At 43.5% G+C, this 25,770-nt stretch overlaps 1 protein-coding gene across 2 annotated transcripts in view; it reads right to left on the reverse strand.

The window, feature by feature from the left end:
- The window catches only part of sec24a (SEC24 homolog A, COPII coat complex component), a 63,972-nt gene that overhangs the window by 34,541 nt on the left and 3,661 nt on the right, over positions 1-25,770 (reverse strand). Inside the window, exons 2-9 of one of the 2 annotated variants that reach the window (XM_084319827.1) lie at positions 21,898-22,629; positions 7,481-7,660; positions 5,563-5,625; positions 4,638-4,801; positions 2,706-2,890; positions 2,071-2,173; positions 1,528-1,654; positions 317-426 (exon numbers count right to left, since the gene is read on the reverse strand). In XM_084319827.1, the coding sequence (XP_084175953.1) occupies positions 317-426; positions 1,528-1,654; positions 2,071-2,173; positions 2,706-2,890; positions 4,638-4,801; positions 5,563-5,625; positions 7,481-7,660; positions 21,898-22,629 (1,664 nt within the window). Of the gene's footprint in view, positions 1-316; positions 427-1,527; positions 1,655-2,070; positions 2,174-2,705; positions 2,894-4,637; positions 4,802-5,562; positions 5,626-7,480; positions 7,661-21,897; positions 22,630-25,770 lie in introns of both variants that reach the window. The other variant, XM_084319826.1, reaches the window with a different exon arrangement.

Here is a 25,770-nt window from a genome sequence, read left to right on the forward strand (position 1 = left end):
CATGAAAACCTTTCAGCCCGTTGTCCATTTTTATATATATATATATATATATATTATATAAATAGGTTGTCGACTCTAGGACAACCTTCAAATGCCAAATAATGTTTCCTAGAGTTTTGAACCATAACCCTAACAAACCACTTCCTGAATCGAATGCCAATTGCCTTAGAACCATGCAGGATAACAATAGTATGATTATAATAACAACAACAGGCCAATTATTATCTTTTCTTCACATCCCCCATGCCACTATATGAGGCCTGCATTCCCCCCTAGGGGATGAATAAAGAGCAGTTGCCTTGACTTGGAGTCCTACCATGTATTCTGAGGGAGCGATGAACTCGATGGTGGCGTTCTGGACCTCTGGCCTTTTGTGTGGCTCTCCGTACGACCTGCTGACCGGGTTGTACATGAACTCCTCAGGAACTACAGGCAGATGCACACAGACCAGACAAACACGCGTCACCATCAGGTCACAGGACAGGCAGCACAGTGGGGGTTTTTCCTACTTTTCTTTGAGTGTATCGCAAGGCGTCGCTCAAAAGAGCATGCATACTCCACAAATTCATCCCATGGTAAATGAAGGTTAACCCTTTCACTACCACACGACAAAGGGTAAACCCTTTCACAACCACACTACAGAAGGTTAACACCGTCTGTAGTGTGGTAGTAAAAGGGGGGGGGGGGATTGAGTCGATTATTAATTCCACTATAGAATATTCGTTGACAGCCGTTTTTTTTTTTTTTTTTATCCACTTTTTCTCCCATTTTCTATATTTTCTCCCATCCCAATTTTCGTATCATCCAATTCAACCCTCCCCTGTCACGGACGCTGTTTCTTGCCTCCCACAAGCCGGCTGCAATGTGGACTAAGTCATACATAGCACAAGTCCCCTCCGGTACCTGAGGTAACAGCAGTCGCATCTTTTCACCTGCGCAGCTCGATCTCTCAGTGGCGAGGAGTAACGCGTGGGAGGCTCACGCTGCCCCCGACACTGCCTGATTCTACTGCGCAGGCGCACCAACCGACCTGTAGGAGTCGCTGTCCACAACGCCCGATCCCCACCCATCATTTTCCCACCCCCTAATACGGCCAATGTGTATTAGTACGGACGACCAGCTAAACTGAAAGCAAATGTGGAGCGCTGGGCTCGAACTGACGAGCCCAGCGTTTCCAGCATTTCGTGGCGAGTTGACAGCCTTATTTCTAATGGTGGAAGCTTTACTAGAGCAGTTGGGGGTTCACTACTTTGCTCAAGAGCACATCCACGGTAGTCATTTTATTTTCTATCCTTGATATAAGCAATGAAATAAACTAAACCTGAAACTGAAACTGCTTCTGAAATTACCACCCTGTCACCCTATCGCTACCAGGAGTTCTGGAGGAAACACCATCCTGTCACACAGGGTATAGCTGTTCTCTTGGTTGCTATTGACGGAATAAAAACTCTACAAATCTCAACAACTTTTAACAAGGGTGTCTAGTGATATCAATGGCATAAATCTCTTAAAGATCCTCCTCCTCACCATCATTGACTCGGTGGCAGAGGTTACACTTCCACCTCCTCTGGTCCAGGAAGTCGACAAAGGGGTTGATGTAGGTCCTGCAGGAGCGACACCTGACGATGGTGTTGGACGTCACCACGGGAAGTTGCTGCGTGAGAATTCACAGAAAAACAAAAAAATACACTTTCAGCATAAAATGCAACAGAACTATCTCCATCCATTTTCTACAATTCATAGCAAGCAGCGTTAAATCAAAAGAGAAGTGCTTTCTTGTCTTCGGTACTCCGGGCGTGGCGACCGTGTTCCTTAGACATCGCCAGTGAGTAAATCACACCGACGGTAGACTCTATGCCAGACGCATAATTAGCCTGATCTCATACCGAATGGGTTTAAAAAAGGTTCCACAATAAAAAAAAAGTCTGGTCTGGGTTTTTGTGGCAGAGGAATGAGAGTGCAGGGGCAAATCTGAGCCGACCGTCCGCCAGCTCCTGAATAAAAGCAAGTAGAAAGAACGTTTTCTTCCACACCACAAGCAGCGGTGGGGAGAAAGCAAGGCCGTCTTACCGAGAGGTCTTTGAAGGGGTGTAGCAGCAGGCCCAGAGGCAGCTTGGCTTTGTTCAGCAGAGACTGGGTCTGAGGGATGCTGGTCAGGGTGCTACGAAACACTCTGGAGAAACAGAGGAAGACAGAAGACCAAATAAAACATCGGGACGGGTTCCCAGGAGAAGAAGAGGAAATGATAAGAGGTGTTGTCTACGGGCTGAAAAAATATAAAAATATTTCTTCACATTGAGCACCCTGACAAACACAAGTGGCAGGGAAGGTTCCACAAGGAATGTGCCAACATTATGTGAAATGTACTTACCATCTTCTCCAGAGTCAGACAAGAAGATAAGATACAAATGTCCCCTCCGTGCATTCAGTAGAAAGCTATCGGGCTGCAAACTAGCCTAGCTTAGCACAAATTAATGGTAGTGGCTATGGATCAGCGAGCCGAGCTTAAAACTCTGGGAGAGGTGTTTTTGGCCAACGCCTTAGTGAGCCGTTACGCATCCGCTTCCATTAATTTGTGCTAAGCTAGTCCGATAGCTTTCTACCCAACACACAGAGAAGGAATTGGTATCAGTCTTCTCGTCCGACTCTGGAGAAGAAGTGACCCGTGTGGTGAAGTGACCCGTGGTCATTCTTACGACTCTTACTCTGGGTTGCAGTTGATCTTCTGCAGGTCTTGTGGCAGGCAGGGTATCGGAGCAGGTATGGGACCTTGGGGGAGGAGGTTTCTCTCCTGAAGCAGATTGACCACCCTCAGGGCCTCCGGGGTGGTGGACTGGAGGCTCAGCGCAGCCAGGGATGGACTCAGCTGGCCGGGCCCCGGGCCGCCTGGCTGCTGAGAAGAACAATCTATGTTTGTGCAGTTCTTCCAACATGCCTGCCTGTAACCACTTGATAACCACTTCCTAAAGAAAATGTCTGAAGCGACAGACTAGGTAAAAACACTGGAAAAGCACATAAAATAAGATTGCTGGATTAATGCAGCAATCATTGAAGCCATTACGGCGAGAAATGACAGAAAAAAAATTAAGGATGAATCATCTTTCGGCTTGTTTAAAAGGCTCAGAAATGTAGTTACCGGTAATAGGTTGATTAAAAAGGCTAAATTAAAGTACTATAATAACATAATTGCTGAGAATAAAGATGATCCTCAAAAGCTCTGGAAATCTTTGAAACAATTGGGGTACAGTAATAAACTCAAAACAAGAACTCTCTCAACATGAACTTGAACTCAGAAGGTACCCTTAGCTCTGACAAATCCCTGGTCGCAGGTATAAAAATAAAAATAAAAATGTACAACCATTGCAAGCACCTTGGTAAACAAACTACCTGTCCACTCTGGACGGTATGGTGAAGATCATGTTAGAAAATATTAGAAGTCCGGAAGTTAACTATGACGTTCTACTGTGTAAACTCAGGGCCCTGGGCTCCAACAGCACATCCCTCAGCTGGGTTATGTCCTACCTGGAGAGTAGGGAACAGGTTGTGGACATTAATGGTACGCTGTCCCGTCCCCTCCCCCTTAGGTGTGGGGTCCCACAGGGAAGTATTTTAGGGCCCCTCTTCTTTTTCATTTATATCAATGATATGCAATCTGCCTGTGACTGCAACCGGTTCGTTTTTTCGGATGACTCGTTACAGACTTCCCAAAGAAATTTGTGAGGGTGATCCTGAGCCTACACCCCAGAACCCACCTCCTCCCCTCTCACTTCCTCAGCCTCAGGTGGCTCAGAGTGGAGGAGAGGGTCTCTCAAATTAAACTGTGTATGGTCCACAGGATTTTTTAAACGGGAGGCTCCACGCTACCTCACTGACTATTTTTGTAAAGTCAGTGACGTACACGGCTACTCCACCAGAGGAAGCTCCACCAACATTGTACCCTTCAAATTTTTTACTTTAATGGGCAAATGTACCTTTTTATATTCTGCAGCAATTTTATGGAACAGACTACCTGAAAGTATAAAGCTACTTGCTTCCAGGTTTACCTTCAAGACCTCTTAAAAAAATGGCTGCAAAACAGTTCTTAATCCTCAGTTTATTTTTTTATCTGTCCCCTGTATTGGTTTTAAATATTGGAACCGCTGTAGGGTCATTGTTATTTGGTGAGGTCTCTATTGATGTGAAGTATTGTTTTTAGTTTTTTTATATATTGTATCTTGTTTTATGTTCCCCGCGCACACACACGCTCACATATGCACACATTCACTTCACTTCACAAGGACCACAATGGAAACAAGCTCTAGGGCTTTATTGTGTTTTATCCTTTTGATCAATATTCTTTGTATTGCACAATCCTTGTTTTATTGCTTCAATAAATACATCAATCAAACAAAAAAAGATGATAAGATGATCCCTGTTACAGTTCCACTGTAACTTGTGTACCAGACCCAGTAATAAAACACGAAATTATATGATTTTTCTGTTAATATATTTCTCATGTATACACACATAGCAGCCGGCACTGGTTAAGGACAAACGGGCATTCTGAAACATTGCGTGAAAGGTCTCCATTGTGAGAGCATGAGAACGTCTACTGGTGTAAAAATGACCCAAGGCCTTTTGTTAGCCGTCCGTCTCACCTGTGGGTAGGACTGAGGTGCTTGGCTGTAAGGCTGGGTGGCGGCCTGCAGGGCAGGGTGCATGGGGGAGGCGTTAGGAGGGGCAGGGGTGGTCTGGTAGCCCGGAGGGAGAGACGGGTAGTGGCCCAGGTGTCGCCCGGGAGGTCCCGGCTGGGGCGGGCCAGCTGCAGGAGACGAGAGTTGTTAATATGTTATTTTGTGTGCCTTGGGTTCAGGTAATGAGGTACTGGGCCTCTCAGTTAGGGCTAAACAAGTCAGTGACATTTTACAGCAATCGTGATATGACGTTCGTGAAATGTGTGTCAAAATGCCGTTCTAAATGAAGTATTGTGGTGCTGCAGAGATGCCCTGGCCTACAAATCGTATTCCACCGACCAAAGATTATTTTCAATGAAGATCTTTTTAATACCACTTGGAGCTAAATGTAATACTAATTTCAGAACCATACTAGCAAAAAACGAACAAGACATAGCGACACTGAACTGGCAGCTGCACTTGCGCGCCAATTAAAATGATTGTTTATTATTCCATACAAGCTCTTGCAGGTTGGTTGCAACAAGCTCTTGGTAGCCCTGCAAAACGACTTATATGCCCCCCCCAAAGATGTTGCTAATTAAATGTAAGACTTTTTAATACCTTTTAGGGCCTTAAATTGAGAATTATGAATGTAATACTTTTTAATACCCCACAGATACCCTGTTAATTATTTTCCCTTCCAAAATCGTTCAGCCCTACTTTCCGTGGATGTTCTTATCCGCCAAGTTAGTGCCTTACCGTTACAACACATATTTAGCACAAGTGGAAATGAGTTGTAGCACTACATTCAACCCACTGAGCTACGCAAGGCCCCACATAAAACCTTCAGAGCCATTTGATAGAGAGAACACCGATTAGTCAATAACTCAGAGATGACTTAAAGTCTTACCCATTTTGTTGTCCAAATGATTGAAGCTGTTCGGGGCTTGTGGGCCATTGCCAGCGATGGGTCCTGTTGTCAGTGGAAACATCACAGATGTAAACATGAATCACTTCAGTGACACAACCTGCCACTGCTTCCAGGATGGCGACTCACGAGACGGAGTGATGTAAACATGATGAAAGGAGGCACAGAAGAGGGCTTCTCCCCCAGACAGTGCAACAGTGGCGCCGGCTGTACCGTCTCAGGGATCCGTAGCGACGCCTCGTGAAATCTGCCCTTGGTTAATACCGGGAGGCCTGCGACGCCGATCGCTTTGGTGAGAGACGGGATGATTTAAGATCTTCTACGGCACCCTAGCGCCACCGTGCAAAATTCTGGGGAGAAACCCTGAAGATACACTAATCCAATGCGATAACAACCAACGACGGAAACGACACTGGAGGAAGGAAAGAACACGTCACGACAGAGAACGGAGAGGGTCGTCTATGAAAGAATAAAGCTAGGCTGTAAACAGAGACACCTGAATGACTTAGTTTTCTGTTACATGAGGTGTGTTCATGAGTCACATACAGGGTGGGAATGATGGGACAGATACAAATGAACACGAGCAACAGTGAGCCAATGACGGGACTAACACCACAACACTAACATACACAACTAACGGCTAGTGATCAAGGTCGGGGTGAATTCACGTTCAATTCAATCAATTCCAAAACATAAAATTAAAATGTGCCATTGATTTAGCAATGATAAAAGGCACAAGTTCTCAATTGAGGCAATTTCTTAACAAGCTGGTTAGGATAGCGTTGTCATGTAAAATTTCTTTTTTGACAATCCACTTTCCGAAATGAACAGGAATTTACCCCGTATATACCCTGCTAGAGACAGACTTATAACCACACCTGGACACTCAATATCCCCCTCCAGGCTGTCGGGCTCAGAGGGAGACTGAACACCGTCAGCAGCCCCACCACAGTGAGCTGGCGTTGGACGAAGAAAGACAAAGACAGGCCATCAGACCCAAAGCTAGTTAAAAAAACATGTAGGGCTGCTTTCACAGACACGGGTTAAGCCTAGTTCTAGATCAAGCCTAACCTCCTAGCATCGAAAGTCTTTTTCAAGTCTAGATTTATAGGCTCAATCTGCATCTTTGAAACTGGTCATGTGTGCTTGCCCCAAACTTACACATTATCACGGCAATCATTTGTAGTATTTCTGCCCTTTAAAAAGTTAGAATCTATAATGCCGTCAAACAGTGACCTCCAGGCAAAAAAGCCCCCCGCTTGGTATCAAGCTTAGTTTCCTTTTCTGCTTCCGTCTGACGTGTGGATCGGAGTTTAGTAACTTATTATACTGTGCATTTCTCCAGACCGCTCTGTTGGTGTGACCAGGAGTAGGGCTGAGCCCAAACGTTCGAACCTTCGTTCGTTACGTTGGCATTTTAATTCTAAATCAACATTCAAATTTTGTATTTTTTATTAAAAAAAATTATGTGTCTATTCATTCTGTTTAAACCAATGGGGTTTTTCTTCACAGTTGCAGATAAAGAGTAGGCTACACTAATATTATAGTATTAAAATAAACGGATGAGTTATATTCATTAAAGAAAGTTGATTTAATAAAAAGAAAACTAAATTAATAAAAAAAAAAAATTATTAAAAACTAACGTTCGAACGTCCGTTCGAAAAACCCTGACGAAGTTCGAATCCCAAAAACAGGCTTCGGGGACAGCCTTAACCAGGAGTAGCAACCACTCCCCATATCCCCACTGAGATCCAATCCACACATCAGACAAAAGCAAACTCTTAATTTACCAACTCTAACCAACATATCTGTAGCAAACCCGCTTATGGCACTACCTCCCAAAAAAGGTAGAGCTTATTATTTAGAACCAAGGATAAAAGGTAGATGTTTACAAACTTACCATGGGTTGTTGGGGGTGGAGGAGTGGCAGTGCCCATGGGGGGTCCAGTAGGGGGTGGGGTGGGTCTCATTGTTGGTGGGGGTCCGGTGGGTGGGGGACCAGTTGGCGGGGGACCGTAGGGTGTCCTGCCTGGCATGTATGTGTGAGGGGTCATGGGGTTCATCGGAGGGGGCGCAGTGCCTGGTACACGAAACAAACAAATGAACAGAATCACATTCTGAACACCGTCCTGTCACTTCAGCAACTCCAACCCCCGTTGTGAGAATCATTCTTCTGGTGAACAGCACACTTCTGTTTCCCATTCCTAGTGCCCATCAGACATGAATGCACAGTAAGTAAGTAAACATTTATTTATAAAGCACCTTTCATACATGTCATGCAGCTCAAAGTGCTGTACACAAACATACGCATATGTAAAGCATCACATTAATAAGACAACAGTAATAAAAGTACGGCAATAGGCAAAGCACAGTAAAATAACATTTCAGTAAAAGATCAATACATAAAATTAAAAACACATAATAATAAAAACATTTCAATAAGATACTCGCTTTCCCTAAGGCATGGTACACTATTTGTAAGCTAGACTGTATAGGTACGTTTTACATTTTTCTTTAAAAATGTGTATGGAGCTGGCGTTCCTGATGTGTGTTGGTAGTGTGTTCCATAGTTTTGGGGCATAGTGGCAAATGCCATACTTCCGATCCTCTTTTGGTTTCTGGGTGTGTCTAATAAACCTGTAGTGGATGACCGTAGCGTTCTTGAGGGCAGATAACTAACTAGGGAATTTGCTATGTATTTTGGGCCTTGCTCATTAAGAGCTTTATATAATAACTTTATTTGTATAACACTTTTCATACAGAGGTTGCAGTTCAAAGTGCTTCACAACAGTAAAGAAATACAGGCATAAGCGAGCATAAAAAAGATAGACAGGTAGCAAGGTATGGTAAATCACAGTGTTTCACATTAGGATATAGCATCCCAATAGGCTCTCTGTTTACAGTTTCATTCAGTAATACAAATAATAAAAAGTTTTAAATGATTCAGTTTAAAAATAGTCTAAATGTTATAAAATAGAACGGACATACAACAGGGTATTTAACATACAGAGCAGTGCATCAGTAAGAAGTAAAAAGTGATAAAAGTTCTTAAAATTACAGTGCATACAGTAGGAGGTAGTGAGATAAAATTAGCATAGAACCGACACATGAATTTGATAGGCAGTGTATAAAAGTAGGCAGGGTAAGAATAGTGCAGGTAAGTACAATTTGTGTCAGGATATCCCTGATGTTTCATTGAAATGCCTGAGCGAGATAGGTTTTAAGCTGTCTTTTGAAGATGTCTAGCGAGTTGGCTTCCCTGATGTTTTGGGGTAGTTTGTTCCACAGTTTTGGGGCATAGTTGATAAAGGCTGCATTACGGATCCTCTTTTGACTGTTTCTGGGAGTCTCTAGTAGTCCAGCAGCTGATGACCACAGTGTTCTTGCTGGCATGTAATTTATTAGAGTGTTGGCGATGTAGCTAGGTCCCTGTCCATTTAGAGCTTTGTATGTAAGGAGAAGGACCTTAAAGTCAATTCTAAATGTTACAGGAAGCCAGTGTAAAGCAGCTAAGACTGGACTAATGTGCTCTCTCCTTTTGGTTCTAGTTAGCAGTCGGGCTGCAGAGTTTTGGATTAGCTGAAGCCTCTCTAGTAGCAAGCGCTTTTTTGTGTTGTCATGTCTTCCACCGTTGTTAACCCAATACTGTAGCTTACCCGTCTCAGCCTGGCACCACCTCAAGTCACATACACACATCACACCGACACACAACGCAAACAAACATACCTCCCACCGACACACCCTTGCAGTCAAGTGAAGCTTCCTCATCGTAAATGGATATGAAAATTGTGATGATCATTAGGACTGGCTACTATGTGTAAAGATGTTGTGTATGCATCGCTACATTGTGCAAAACTGGACCACTTGGAGCTTGGTTGCTGCATTTGGCATCAGGATGAAGGGGCGTCGGGGATCAGGAGGCTCGGCTAGGTGTCGGTAACACTATGAGCTGCAAGTGAAGACAGCTGTTGGTGCCACTGACTCACTAGCTAGGGGATCGCCAATAAGCCCAAAACAGAACCCCTCGGCACCCAAAGAACGTGGATGGAAAGAGAGAGGACACCGATTCGTGGTCATCTACGACTACAAAAAGAGGATGGAAATCGGTCATTTATTTTTTCAACCTTTATTTAAAATCGTAAGCATCTGAGGTTTCGCTCATTTACAGAAACGACGATTGTACAGTACATAATAAAAACAATATTCACAGAAATTTAAACACCAGAGTAAAAATGTTTAAACGTTTCAAAATAATTTATAAAGATCAACTAAAACAGTTACAGGTAGTCACACAATGGTCTGAAATCATACGTTTAAACATTCCAAGGGAAGGGAGAACCTCCAATTTCAGCTTGAGTTGAAGGACATTCCATGAGTTAGAGGCATCAAAGGAAAAGGCTGACTTCCCTAGCTCAGAACAAATTTGAGGAACCCTAAGAACCATCCAGTAATTCGATCGAGTTGAATAGGTGTGAACGCATGAGGAGAAAATGTAGGGAGGTCAACAATACAACTGACATTGGAATGTTATAGATTCTGTACCAGGAAAATCATGTTTTTCAATCTCATTGCATTTTTTTAAGAGAAGGTATGTTGACGTGAAAATCGCCCCAAAATTTTACAACTGTTGTGGAAATGCTGTGAAGATTGATCACTAATCCCCCTGGATATTATCAACATAATCAAACCATTTCAGATAACCAATCGGTAGGGTTGGGTACCTTTCACATTTGAACCGATACCGGTTAGGGATAGGGATGGGTACCGAATTCGGTACTTTTGAGGTACCAAACCGAAACACGTCGGTACTACAGAGTATCGAAGCAAGTGAGATACCGGGAATCTTTTTTTTTTTTTTACTTTTTTTACTTTTTTTTTCATGTCAACGTTCACACGCACAACAATATATGCTTACCTAGGATTTGACTTGATTCAACAACAAAGCAGTCGGAGCAATGGCAAGCCGAAAACTGTAGAAATTGTAGTTATTTGAAGTTTGGATTTTTTTTTCACGACTGGAGGTAGGTAAATTAAATTTCTTGAGACTAAAGTACAGAAAAAAGGTACCATTGGGTACCGGTATCGATTCACAGGTACCGGTACCGGTTCAAATGTGAAAGGTACCCATCCCTAGTTAGGGATGGGCGTGAGTAATCGATTACTCGTCGTAGCCATGAGAAAAATCAATCTTAAATGATTAATAATTTTTTTTTTATCCACTTTTTCTCCCATTTTCTATATTTTCTCCCATCCCAATTTTGTATCATCCAATTCAACCCTCCCCTGTCACGAACGCTGTTTCTTGCCTCCCACAAGCCGGCTGCAATGTGGACTAAGTCATACATAGCACAAGTCCCCTCCGGTACTTGAGGTAACAGCAGTCGCATCTTTTCACCTGCGCAGCTCGATCTCTCAGTGGCGAGGAGTAACGCGTGGGAGGCGCACGCTGCCCCCGACACTTCCTGATTCTACTGCGCAGGCGCACCAACCGACCTGTAGGAGTCGCTGTCCACAACGCCCGATCCCCACCCATCAGTTTCCCACCCCCTAATACGGCCAATGTGTATTAGTATGAACAACCAGCTAAACTGAAAGCAATGTGGAGCGCCTTGCCCTTGCCTCGTGGCGAGCGCCTTGCCCACTACGCCACGTAGCCGCCCAATGATTAATAATTTTATGAAAAAAAAAAAAAAAAAAATTTCATATTTGTTTCACATGTATGTGTAAGATTATAACTGTTTGTTGGTTTCCTTAAACATATACGTGAATGAACAAAATTAAGTAAAACAAATAAAAAAATCCAATTTTTCTTTCCCCCCCCTTTTTGAGTAATACACGATCACTCGAGTATAGCATGCGATCAATCTATCTGGATTCTTCTTTAAAACGCCCATCCCTAATACCGGTACCTGTGAATCGATACCGGTACCCAACGGTACCTTTTTTCTGTACTTTAGTCTCTAAAAATTTTATGTAATCTACCTACCTAAATTGCACACAAAAAATCCAAACTTCAAATAATTTATTATCATTATTATTTATTTAGAACAATTTGTTAACTTAATATATAATATATAATATTGCAGCGAGCGTTATCTGCATCTAGCTTTGTAAAGTGTAACTTTACTTGCCATTGCCCCGACTGCTTTGTTGTTGAATCAAGTCAAATCCTAGGTAAGTTTGTATTGCGTGTGTGTGAACGATGACGTGAACTTGCGGCACACTTCATAGGTTTCGTGGTAAACGAAATGTTGACGTCATCGGACTTATATATATATATTTTTTTGTCTTTTTACAGTACCGAAATGTGCCACCGGCGGATCTCACGTGAATCGGTACTTGATAAGGTGGCCACAACATGGTGTCCATACTCCATTACTCCAACCTGGCAAACTCTGGTAATAAATGGCTCTGACTCAGAGAGGGTGCACTAAAACAGTTATAACAAATCAAATTATCTGAAGCTGAAAAATTATACTCCTGACATTAACACATCCTGAGCCAAAAACGTCGTACAACGTGATTCAAGTTCATGCTAATTCTGCTGTGCAGGCGCACCAACCGACCTGTAGGAGTCGCTGTCCACAACGTCCGATCCCCACCTACCAGCTTCCCACCCACTAATACTGCCAATTGTATTAGTATGAACGACCAGCCAAGCTGGTAGCAACGCCGAGAGCTGGGCTCGAACCCAGCATCTCCTGCGTTGGTGGCGAGCGCCTTGCCCACTGCGCCACCTAGCCGCCATTATTGTACTGGTTCTTTAAGCCAAATGTGGTTATGTTAAAGGAACACGCCAACATTTGGGGAAATTAGCTTACAGTCTTCTCCAGTCAGACAAGAACATAGATACCAATTTCCTCTCTGTAGCTTTTTCTACTGAACGCACAAGTCGCACATAGATGAAATTGATATCCATGTTCTTGTCCGACTCTGGAGAAGATGGTAAGCATAATGTTGAAGTGTTCCTTTAAAAGATTCTATGCTTGCCAATATGGTCGGACTTGTGTCTATATAACGTCTTTTCTGTTGGGAAAAGGGTGGCATGGGTGCTACCCGGGATGCAACAATGACGATGGAAACAGGCTACAGCTTTCTGAAAGAGGTTCTCAACATAAAAAGCGCTCAGAACGGCCAAATATTTCATACGACTTTGTGTAAAAAACATATCCCTTTTTAGTGAGAAATAGGCATTAGCTGCAATTGGTACGGTTATGGTTAGAGTTAATAAAAGGGATAGGTTTATAAAAAATACTTTAAAAAAGGTCCCATATTATACAAAGGAGAGATTTCCATTTCTTTTTGGTCTAGGTGGTCTGTGAAAGTATCAATACACTCAGTCCACAGAGAAATGCACACAACCCTGTGTCTTTAAAAGAACCGCTTGGACTTCCCTAAGTTTGTGATGTCGCAACTATACAGTCATTGCATATGTTGGCCCTCAGCGCTGCCAACAATGTGGAAGAAAACACCAAGCGGGTCACTCCATCACAGAGCTAGCGAGCTACAAGACAGAAACAAATGTCAAAAAGAGGGTCATTGATATTAATGAGCCTTCAAGACAGACACAAAATAGCCTGTTCTTGGTAGATCTCCAGAGAGATGTAAAACTATATTGAGATGGTTTTTGGGACTTAAAAAAACCACAAAAATATCTTCTCACGGATAATCAAAAGAAATAGAAAAGTGTATAATATGCAGTGAGAATTCAGCGTGAGAATTGGCTTTGTGACCAAAAGGTGACAAACAACTTCCAGATCATGGCAGCCAATGTCCTACTGGGCGATTGGGATCTAGCCAAATGACCAATGGGATCTAGACACTACCATCTCAGGTGTACCAGCCAAATTACCAATGGGATCACACAGTCATGACGATTTGGCACGATGGTATATGAAAAATTACTTATTTTCAGGGGAATATCCACTGAGCCCCATTGTACATCTTTAGCGCAGGTCAGAGGTGACTTGGTCACGTGATTCAGCAGGTGTTGCCGATTGGCTTGAGCAGCAGTGTATTTGCAAACAGGAAAGTAGTCTACTTCGAGAGACAGGATTGCCTCATTAGTCTTATGTGTCAAGTGTATGAGGAATATTTATTCTTAGGGATCTAGCAGTGATAAAGAACAATCATCAAAAATGTATTGCTTATGTATCAGAGTTTGCCAGGTTGGAGTATGGAGGCCGTGTTGTGGCCAGTGGCCACCTTATCATAATGACTCATATGCCACAGACACTTTTTTTTTAAATACATTCTTTTATATAGTTATCTGGCTAACTGAAAAGCCTTCCTTCTAGAGCCACAGGGATCAAACATGTGGAATAATTACACCAGTGAAAGATAGAATGGTACTGAGGCCTAAAAGAAAAAACGGTTTGTTTCCGGTTGCTGACCAACCCTATATATATATATATATATATATATATATATTTTTTTTTAATAAAGTTTCATAAAAATCTTAGTCAAACCTTTAGTATTATATTAAACATGCTGACAGAGTACATGCATTCATGTTGTTGTGAAATTTTTTATTAAATAAAGAAATTCCCTACCCATAGTCGCTGTGGGAAAGAATAAAATAAAAAATAAAATAAATTCCCTACCTACCCATGGCCTTAACTGACAACCAAAAGGAAACAAACAATATTTTCTTTTATGCCTGATACAGTAAAGTAATGTAGCCTGCCTCATCCTTGCAAAAAGAACTTCCTCACTGACTGAATACATTTTTAATATAATAATAAATACGGCCGCTTTCTACGGGAAATGCAAACCAATTCTATTTCTAGTAGCAATGACAAGCCTCGCACATCCTGTGTCCGCAAATGAAGTGTCTGGTGATGAGTGATGACTTGTTGACAGTTCACAACTCCACGTTTGCCCTAATTGGTATAACTAGCCTACAGTATTGAGCCGCCTCGGTCCCATCAAGATCAATCTATCGTTCTGTTAACGGGTGTCTCCGAATGTGATAATGGCCATGGTTGTGAATGGCTTGTGGCTACAGACTAAATAGAGGCCGGATGAGTCAGACCGCAGAAACAAATAACATTGTCACAGTCGCTCAAAAAGGGATATTTTACTGCAGTTGAACATGTCAGGTTTCAGCTGTTTTATCTCCAAGTGTCTCTACAAGTAAGCTAGTGTCCACCGCTGTCCCCGTCATCAACGACACAGCTCCTCCCGAGGCGTCAGGCTCCTCATTCACAATCACTTCCATTGATTTTGGCGACCTAGTCTCTAAATATCGTACTTCTGAAGTATAACCAAATTGCTTCTGTGGAGAGATTTCAATACAAAAAAAAGATAAACTAACGTTGCGTTTGTTTTGGAATTAGACATGTCTATAAAAGATGAGTTACCTTGTTGGAAGAAAGTTTACAAAATGTTGACGTCAAACTACACCTCAAGTGAAGAATAGTGATGATGATCATTTGATAATGGCAAATTTAGCCCCTAAAAACACATACCTTTGACAGAGAAAAAAAAGATTAGATAGAATCATATTGCTGTAGTTTGTTCATACCCAAGAAGAATGATATTTATTTAGACTAGGCCCACAAAATGAACAGCAGTGGTTGCTGGAGTTCACATACTTAGATTGAGGTATTGTAAGGTCGCTTTCACATATAGTTTGTGGACTCGGTGCGGTTCTGGGGGTGAAGTTGCAACATTGTTGCATTCTTCATTTGGTTCGCCTGCTTTCACACAGATATCTGTCAGGCGGACCGAGACCTTCTGAACAATGTCACGCGGTCGAAAAGGGCGCTTGTCTATTGGACAGTGGAAATGTGTGTGTGGCTGCGATCCCGTGTGTGCGCGCGCGCGCGCGTGCGTGTGTGTCTGTGTGGACTGCGAGTCCTCCAGATCAGCGGAGCCGAGTTTTGACATGGCATTGATCCATTGTTCTATTGAAGCACATTACCACCATCCTCTCGCTAAACAACTTGTAGACCACGGTGTTTTTATGAGTGCCCACAAGTAGCTGTTTTATTAATAATATAATAAGCCGCGCGCCTCGGTAATAATAATAAGCCGCGTTTTTTCTTCCTTCTTCCCAAGATGCACAGATATATAGATAGATAGATAGAGAGATTAGATGCAGTGTGCTTGTTTTGCAGTGAGTGCTGCGAGCAGTGGTAATAATAATCACTTCCTATATTTGGTTCGCGTTTGGTTCGATGAAGCCGAACCGAGACCTACGTTTTCAGGCGGACCAGAGTTCGACTGTTTGGTCCGCGAACCGAGTTCGACGCGCATTCACACAGACCCAAAAAACCGGACTATCGAATTCTGGTCCGAAAGTCCGGACCAAACAGCCCCTGTGTGAAAGCGACCTAAGACTCAAGAAGAAAAGTAACTAAGAAAAGTTTTGCTACAGTAAAATATCCCTTTAACAAGCTCTCCGTTTCTTACAGAGGAAATGCAAATGGTTGCGACGACTACTTGGCATCATAAAGAAACTGAAATCTCCGTTTGGCCTTTGTACAAAGCTGAAGAGTCAATGACTCTCTCTGCCTGGCACTAAGGAGATACAGTGTGAGTAGCAGCAGCAGCAGCCAATCCTCTGTGTGTGTGTGTGTGTGTGTGTGTGTGTGTGTGCGTGTGTGCGTGTGTGTGAGAGAGAGAGAGAGAGAGAGAGAGAGAGAGAGAGAGAGAGAGCAGAGGGCAATGTCCACCTCCAACATCAGCCTGATAGATACCGCCGTTGTCGGGTGAAGACCTCCCATCTCCAACTTGGTCCTTTTCACGCTCTTACTTGAAGTCGAAAGTTTGCTCTGGTTTTCTATGTTGTGAGCAAGTTCCACTACCCATGAAAACCCATTCAAAACCACAATATACAACACAATTAAAATAAAAACAAAGAAATTGTTTCTGAAAAGTTGAGCCCTTTTGGAGACACAAGGTTTTTTGTCTCGATGGCGGTGATGTGCCAACACAACAGCGTTAGTCAGCTCATATAATTGTAGAATAGAACATGAGCAAGGCATAGGCGGCGCGTCTATTAGGCCAGGGGGGCCTATGCCTACCCAAAATATTATGCTGGGAATTTTGAAATGTATATATATGTGCGCAGGCTGCTGGCTATTGTGAGTGTCTTGTGCTGCAGCCCGCTGGCCGAGGTGTCAACAACGAAGGTGTCAATCGGTGGCAGCGTTTAACATTCCAGGTACAGGCAGTAACCAATCACACATAGGCTCAGGTTAAATAATGTAGCCAATCACATCATTCACATGATCCCGCAGCGTGTATATTTTCCCCAACGCAGTTTCACTTCCGCGTTCGGTTTGCTGCGTTCTGAATCTCCGCCCGCCGATCCTTTGTAGCGAGGTAGTTAATCATATTGGATGCCTTCATTTGAACAATTAATTTGCACTATATGAAATGAGTGGGGCTCGCTGTAGTAGCCTAGTGGGTGTATTGTATGAAATCAGAACCTGGACAGCACCGTTTGCGTGCAAAAAAGAAAAATGAAAAATGTTGCGCGCTACGCGCGAACCCCATCCCATCTACAGCCTACCCTATGTCCAGCTCACCCACCGCCTATGGAGTAAGGATGTAATCAGACAAAAGTAGAAGTAGGGCTGGGCGATTAATCAATTAATTCGAATGAATGATTTAGAACAATTTTGAACAATTTAAATAGTTTTTTTTTAAGAGTCACCTTTTATTTTACAAACAGTGATGTTTGGTGAAAATTAGATTTGCACTTTATTAATCCCAATAGGGAAATTGATTCTTGTTTGATGATCAAGAGGCACCTTTTATTTGTTTTAAGTGAAGTTTGGTGAAAAAGCAAGTTATTAGAACTTGTAAGTCGCTTTGGATAAAAGCGTCAGCTAAATGACTAAATGTAAATGTAAGTTATTGCACTATTAATCCCAATAGGGACATTCATATTTGTTTGATCAAGAGTAACCGTATATATATATATATTATTTTTGTAAGTGAAGATTGGTGAAAGTTTGGTGAAAGTTAGGTTTTCACTTCAATCCCAATAAGGAAATTCATCTTGGTTTGATAATTTTTTTTTGTGTCAAATAAAAACAAAGGTTATTTGAATGATTTCCTTGGCTTTTTTAGTTTTCAAGAGAAAGAAATCGATTAAAATCGTAAATCGGATTTAAAAATAAATAATCTGGGATTTTATTTTTAGGCCATATCGCCCAGCCCTAAGTAGAAGTAGTTAACAAGGTTTATTTAGCTTACAACCCAGGAGAATTGGCTTGAGAGACTCGGCGAAACCCCTGGCCATGGGGTCTCATAAACAGGGGATACGCTGATCTATATAGTCATAGGAGATGGGCTGTTCCCAGGTGAGAGACGATTGGATTGGAGGAGTCAAGGAGGGGGGGGGTTTGAGTTGCGTCTCTACAATTCGTAGCCGCATTTCTGCAGACCCCTCTCTGATTGGCCGAGCGCGCGCATGAGCCGCGACAAGCTCCTCTAGCCAAGAGTCGAAACTCCGTTAAGCTCCAGAGAGAGAGGCTGAAAACCCACAGTTGTTGCCCGACGGATGGGAGCCGAATCCCGAATTCGAGTTTTCTGAGGAATAGCCCCAAAACATGGAGGTTGCGAACGCAATTTATACGCATGGAAGTATTGATTACGCCATAACGAATCATTAAAAAAAATATACCGTTAACTGGAATATGTTGTGTGTGCCTTTACACATATGTTGGATAGGATTATGTAATTGGTTTGTCATTAAAAACCAATAATAATCGCTCGCCGGCTTCGCTGACCAGAGCTCTCTCAGATTCAAAGTTTTAATTGCAGCCAGAAACATACATGTTTCGGAACCAATGTGTAACTAGACAGTTACAATATAACATTTATATTAATTAACCCAGTTAATGCCTCAAGTGAAACTGTGATACTTTCTGAATATGATTTGGGAACATCAAATGGGCAGGCCGCGAAATAACAACGTTACAATGTACAGTTTCTGACAGCTGGCTGTGTTGTGAAATGTGCATAACGTTATGAATAAACCGCGAAGTCACGCGAAATAACGTAATACGCGAATCTGGTAGTACATTTCCAATCAGAGAGGGGCTTCGCTCAACCAATCAGAGAGGGGTCTGCAGAAATAGAGCTCAACCAATCAGAGAGGGGTCTGCAGAAATGCGGCTACGAATTGTAGAGACGTGGTTGAGTTAGGAGGAGGGGGGAAAACATGGCTTGGGGGGCTGGAGAGGGTTGAAGGTGAGAGACAAAAGGTGAGTGGATGGGGGAGGGTAATGGGAGGGGGGGTTGGAACATGACTGGGAGATTGTTTGAGGGGGGGATCATTATTCCACAATAGACAACTGTAGGGAAAAGCACATCAGCAACGATGCAGTACGGAGTCAGACTGGTGGAAACAGTATTTCGTGTGACATTTGATATACTTGGCAAGTCAACGTAGGGCTGGGCGATATAACGCTAACGATAAATATCGCGATATATTTTAATAATCGATATCGAATATCGAAATAAAAAAAAAAATCGAAAAATCGTTTTTTTTTTTTTGACCTGCAACAGGGCAGTGGACAGACTTGTCTTTCTTGCCTGCAACTTAAAGTAATGGCTTTGCTTGTCCAAATGACAATACTGACCAAATTGAGATTTATTTTTCTCTTGTCCATTTATTTTGTTTGCCTTCTAATTTAAAATACATTTTGAAACCGTCTGTACACAGTAGGCTATGTGTGCTAGCAGAACTAGACTCCAGTCACGAGTCACAGTGCACATGTGCGGTGGTTTGTCCACCAAAAAAGCGCCAAAAGATCGAAAATAAACTAACAGAGCCAGAACTGTTCAACTCCTCTGGAGCCACAGCCAGCAGAGAAGCCGGTTTACTTTAGCTTTTAAACCAGCTGCAGCCTGAGAACTGGAGTGTGAGGGGATGTAACACTAAAGATGGCGGCAACGACAAAGAATTGCTGCAAAATAAACATACATCTGTTGTTAAAAAAAAAAAAAAAAAAAAATCGAGAAATAAAATAAAATTATCATATCGTTATCGCGATATGATTTTTTTCCATATCGCCCAGCCCTAAGTCAACGTTTGGACAGCAGACAGCCAGACGCACAACGTAAACATATTCCCGGACGGCCGTCGATTGCGGTGATCGTTTGATTTGATCAGAGCTAGGGGTGACAGTGGCTCACGAGGTAGAGCAGTCGTCTGGTAGTCGGAAGGTTCCCGGTTCGATTCCCGCTCTTCCCGGGCAGCGTGTCGAAGTGTCCTTGAGCAAGACACTTAACTAGGGATGCACGATAACTATCGGGCCGATATCAGCAATTATGACGTCATCCCGATAAACCCGATAAAATTATTGATAGCTCCGATAATATATTTTTTGGTTAAAAAAAATGCGGTGTGGGTGGATTGGGATGAAGGGCGTTTGTTTTTACTGTAGGCTCCTCCAGTTTTGCCAGTACTGTGGTACGACTGATAGCGGGAGTTTTTTTAAATTGATCTTTTTCCCCCCTTCTTTTTCCTCCGATTTTCTCCCATCCCAATGTTAGTCGTTATGCCAATTCCCAATCCCCTTCCTGGTCGCTGCGGACTTACCCCCCACAGTCGGTCTGGGAGAGTGGAGGCTACCACGTGCTTCCTCCGACACACCTCTAGCCAATCAACCGCTTCTTTTCACCTGGCAGCGCGGATTCTCACTGAGAGGGTGTAACGTGTGGAAGGATCGCACTACCCCCCTTAGATCCTATCCGCGCTGAGCAGGCGCCCCGACTGAACTGTAGGAGTCGCTGTTTACAATGACCCGGACCCACCCCGCCAGCTTTCCCACCCTCTAATACTGCCAATTGTATTAGTGTGAATGGCCCGCCAAGCTGGTGACACGCCGGGAGCTGGATTCGAACAGGCGAATCCAGCGTCTCCGGCGTTGGTGACGAACGCAATCTTCACCCGACCGCCCCGATAGCGGGAGTTTTTAACAAATCCAGCGCTCCCTTTCTCATGCCTGGCTGTGACGTAGTCACGTAACTTTCAGAAGCAGCGCGGATAGATGGCGTCAGTAGTGTGGGACTTTTTCAAAGTTTCAGAGGAAAACAGTTCGCTTGCTATTTGTAACAAATGCAATGCAGAAGTTCCACGAGGAGGGAAAAGGGCAACAAGCTATAACACATCCAACATAATAAGTCACCTGCAACATCACCACCGCTACGATGGTGTGTTAAAATCCTACGACGATGAGCGAGCAGCTAAAGCTGCTGCAAATCTAGCCCCTTTCGTGACTGTGATGCAACCCTTGGTTGAATACGCAGTCACTTATTGCTCCATAGTAGCCAGGTTAATTTGCACCACCAAGCACTGCTTAAAAGCTAGCGGTGGGTCCAAAATATATCAGATATAAATTTCAAAAGGTACCCAGCGTTCCATTAGGGTTTCACACACACACACGCGGCGGGGTTTGAAAGCTCTGCGTTGCTAATAAACATTTTAAATCATTTTTATAAACAAGTAAAAAAATCACTGAGCTAGCCTTCGCTAAAATGGCTGCTTCCGCATTTTACAGTAGGAGCGCTGTGATTGCTGGGCGCACCAGACACGTGACAAAGCAGCCAGCAATAACAGCACGTAAGTTTCACCACGGACATATGGACCTGTGATGTTTGTTTGGTTTATTTAATTCTTTTTGAGGCGTGTTGTCCTATAAATGCCAAGTAATAGTTGTTTCATGGACCAAGACCACAACAGTCTCCTCTCCTATAACGTCAAATGTTTTATCGGCTGACAAAGCACAATACCTGTTGGTTTTTAGTTCACTCATTGTTCAGGGAAACACATTGTTAATGACATTGACGGATTGTGAATTTTGTGATTGACTCAAATTATATTTATTTGGAAAAATAAATATAGTCACTTTATTTGAAGAATCAAAACTGTTCTCTTGGCTTTGTTTTGTTCATAGTAGTAAATGATAAATCTGGTTAGCTCAAAACGAAAGGAATATACATTAAAAAAAAATTATAATACAATTAATATATATATATATTATCGGTATCAACCTTGAGGAGCAGAAAGGTATCGGTATCGATATCAAAAAAAATCAATATCGTGCACCCCTACAACCACTAATTGCTCCTGATGAGCAGGTTGGCACCTTGCATGGTTGCCTCCACCAGCGGTGTGTGTGTGAATGTGTTGAGTGAATGTGAGGAACAATATTGGATAAAAGCGCTATATAAATGCACCATTTAGCTACAGGAAATAAATAAAATAGGTTACAGGACTATTCACACACAGTCAATGACAACAACACCCAGTCATCGCATAGGTTATGTTTAACACACAGGCGGTGGCCCTACCTGGCTGGGTGTATCCGTGGAGGGAGGTGGGTGGCAGACCGGGTGGTGGTGGCTGTGTTGAGTTGTGAACAGCGGCAGCTGGAGGGGCGGTACCATACCCCACCGAGGACTGTGGCGGTGCTGCCGAACTTGCCGCTGGGCTCACGTGATTACCCACAGTGCTGTGGGGTGGCGTGGCCATTGGTGGGGGAGCGGTGCCATACTGCCAGGCTGGTGGTGGGGGCTGCTGCTGCAGTGGGGGGCTTGGATAGTAGTTATTAGCAGACACAGCGGGGGGTGGAGGAGTGGCCTGCGCAGGGGGCATCCTAAGCCCAGGGCTTGAAGACTGAGGGGGCGTGTGGGGTGGTGGTAGGCCTCCCATCGGAGGCCTGTTCAACAGGTGTTGGGCCGGTGGGGCGGGCTGGTAGGAGCTGGCCGGGGGCATGGGCTGGTAGGAGCTGGCTGGGGGCATGGGCTGGTAGGAGCTGGCCGGAGGAACGGGCTGGTAGGAGCTGGCCGGAGGAACGGGCTGGTAGGAGCTGGCCGGAGGAACGGGCTGGTAGGAGCTGGCCGGAGGAACGGGCTGGTAGGAGCTGGCCGGAGGAACGGGCTGGTAAGGCCCAGAGTTATAAAGTCCAGGACCAGGGGGCATGGGACCCTTGGCCAGCATTGGGTTGTATGGAGCCTGGTGGGTCATGCCGTAGCCCAGGCCTCCTGGCGGCTGTGGTAGTGATGCTGGGTTCTGTGAGGGACCTGGGAGATAAGGAGAGAACAGGGTCGTATTAGAGGATCCAGAATAAAGGAGCAACAGAGTCATGTTAGAGGGATCCAGAATAAAAGAGAAGTCATGTTAGAGGATCCAGAATAAAAGAGCAACAGAGTCATGTTAGAGGGATCCAGAATAAAAGAGAAGTCATGTTAGAGGATCCAGAATAAAAGAGCAACAGAGTCATGTTAGAGGGATCCAGAATAAAAGAGAAGTCATGTTAGAGGATCCAGAATAAAAGAGCAACAGAGTCATGTTAGAGGGATCCAGAATAAAAGAGAAGTCATGTTAGAGGATCCAGAATAAAAGAGCAACAGAGTCATGTTAGAGGGATCCAGAATAAAAGAGAGCAACAGTCAGGTTAGAGGATGCAGAATAAAAGAGATCAACAGTCATGTTAGATAGAGGATGCAGAATAAAAGAGAGCAACAGAGTCAGGTTAGAGGATCCAGAGTAAAAGAGAACAGAGTCATGTTAGAGAATCCAGGTTAAAAGGTAGGGCCGTCTTGGTCGTGAGCTAATTAATTGTTGGATTTGGTCTTTTTCAGTTATTTTCTGAAAAATGACATGCCCATCTCTGGAAAGCACTAGATTTAATGCGGTCACTAATGACTGCAATTACTTATTTAAAAGGTCAATCAGTGATCTAAAAGTAACCCAGTGACCCACCATCAAAAATAACATATGAATGGAGACATGTTTTTGTATTCTCTAGTTCACTTCAGCGGTTCTCAAACTACAGGTCACGACCTCCGGGTAGGTGACAGTGGGGTCGTGCATTGGCAACTAAACAAATTAAACCAAGAGAAAAACTGACGAGCCCAACTCAGATAGAGTTTTCCACCTGGCAGCTGTTTGTATTTGCTAAGTCTCGCCCCTTCATCAACAGAGCCCGACACCGTATTTTTCCAATACACATCTCACTACATCCTGCGCATGTATATCGCGGAGACCACGTATTCATTGATAAGCAGGGTGTGGGCAGGTACAGTATATAAGCCTTTGTGGTGACTGACAAGATGATCTGCTCTCAGTCGCGGTGTCTCTCTCTGCCAATGGCCTTGTATAGTCACGTGACGCATACTGTTTACTCTGCCATGCTGGAGGCAGAAAGCCAAGTGCGATACAAATACTTTGTGGCCGGTTGGGTGACCGGGGAAGGGGCTCGAGCTCTGGAAGGTGCCCTGCTAGTCCTCGATTTCCATCAGGTCCAAGGCGAGTTGTACCTTCATATTCCTGTGATTTGTGTTGTATGGGTTGGACCAGGAAGGAGGAAATTAGGCCACTTTACTCGCCAATTGCGAGTATTTTTTACGTTTGGCGAGTAATTCATGAAGAGCACTCGCCAGTCTGGCGAGTACTAGTAATTACAAAACAAAACAAAAAAATCATTCTGCAATCTGCTGATTCGCTCACTGGCACAAGCCGAACTCTGACTCCCCCCTTGATTCCTCCCATTTGCGCCTTATAATAATCCGACCATAACCAATGAACATCATCGTTGTACAGATGCGCTCTAAGCTCCTCCAATGAACACTCATTTTCTAGAAGATGCCGCCCATCTAGGGGAAGTGGACAGATCACTGCGCGCAGACCTACAGACTCCTGCCACCGGCAGCCGGCTTGACAACGTAGACAAACTTAGACAAAAACACATCAGTGGATGAAAATAATTGCATGTAGAGTCGTCGCTTTCGGATATCAGTGCGGTCTGACATGGGGGCGAACAACAGCATGCGACGCGTCTCCTTCGAGTCGGATGAAAATGACAAGTCAACCAATATTAGCCGGCTAGCTACCTAGCATGTAACAAGCTACCATAACGTGCATTCAACATAGTGGACGACTATACTGAGCGGCTTTGCTTAAATGCAGCCGAGTGACATTTTATTATTACCGGGTTTCCCCCCATATCACCACTCGCCCATATGCCCTTCACAACGGTGATGTTGTCATACTTGGCATTCAGAATACACCTGCTGAACCCCTAGCGTTGTCGATTCGGTTCCAATGTATTTGTCATCTTACAGCACAAGTACAGTACAACCAGAATACATTTGGCATACAACCAGAGTGCAAATGTAACAAGTCAAGTTCAAGTTGTTTTATTTAGCTATTACATTACAGTGAAATGCTTGGTTCTTTCACTGCCCAACTCAGTCCAACCTAAACCAGCCCAACCCAGTATTGATTGATTGATAACTTTATTAACAGATTGCAGAATGGGTACAATACAGTACAGCTCAATACACACAATTGTTAAGGGGATGCAGACCAGAGAAGGACTTTCGTCTTGTTTACATCAGGGTCCCCCATTTCAGTCCTGTTTGCTTAATGCCTTGTCCACTTCCTCCACACTCCAATATGCCCTTCAACCCTGCTCCTGTCAAACCTGCTCTTTCCATTCCCTCCATCATGTCCCCCCTTTCTGATGAATATTTCCTGCATTTAAGAGTCAGACACACATTCCTAGTAGTTGAGCTGTGATGAATGAATGAAAACTTTATTTAACAGATTGCAGAATGGGTACAGTACAGTACGGCTCAATACATGCAATTGTTAAGGGGATGCAGACCAGAGAAAGACTTTCGTCTTGTTTACATCAGGGTCCCCCATTTTCAATTCATTTTCAATTAATCATTCAGTATAACCTAGACCAGCCCAACCCAGCATCTTTCACTGCCCAGTTCAGCCCAACCCAGTCCAGAATAGTTCCCTCTTTCATGTTAATATGTGATTTAATGATGTAATATTTTGAAGAGTAGAGACAGTGTGATTAATTTACTATGATTGAAAATCAATTTAGACGAAGACGTACAAAGAAGTAATTATCACAATTAGCGATTTTTTTTGTCTGGTAAAAAATCTGTTTGGCTGGTAAAAAAAATCAGATACTCGCCAGTTGGCTGGTAAGCCAAAAAGTTAGTTTCCTCCCCTGGGTTGGACTATTGTTTGTCCTTGCACTGATCACCAAATCAAATTCCTGTGTATTCTGTTAATTTGGTGATAATGAAGAGAATTTTACAAACAAAAAGGTCTTGGTCAGCTAAGAAAGATCAAATGGACCAATTAATTGACTATTTGTTTTATCGAAGAGTGGGAAGCCCCTACGAGTCTCAAATCCTTCA

The sequence above is a fragment of the Notolepis coatsorum genome (genome assembly GCF_963971535.1).
Source record: "Notolepis coatsorum genome assembly, chromosome: 8".
Classification (NCBI taxonomy): Eukaryota; Metazoa; Chordata; class Actinopteri; order Aulopiformes; family Paralepididae; genus Notolepis; species Notolepis coatsorum.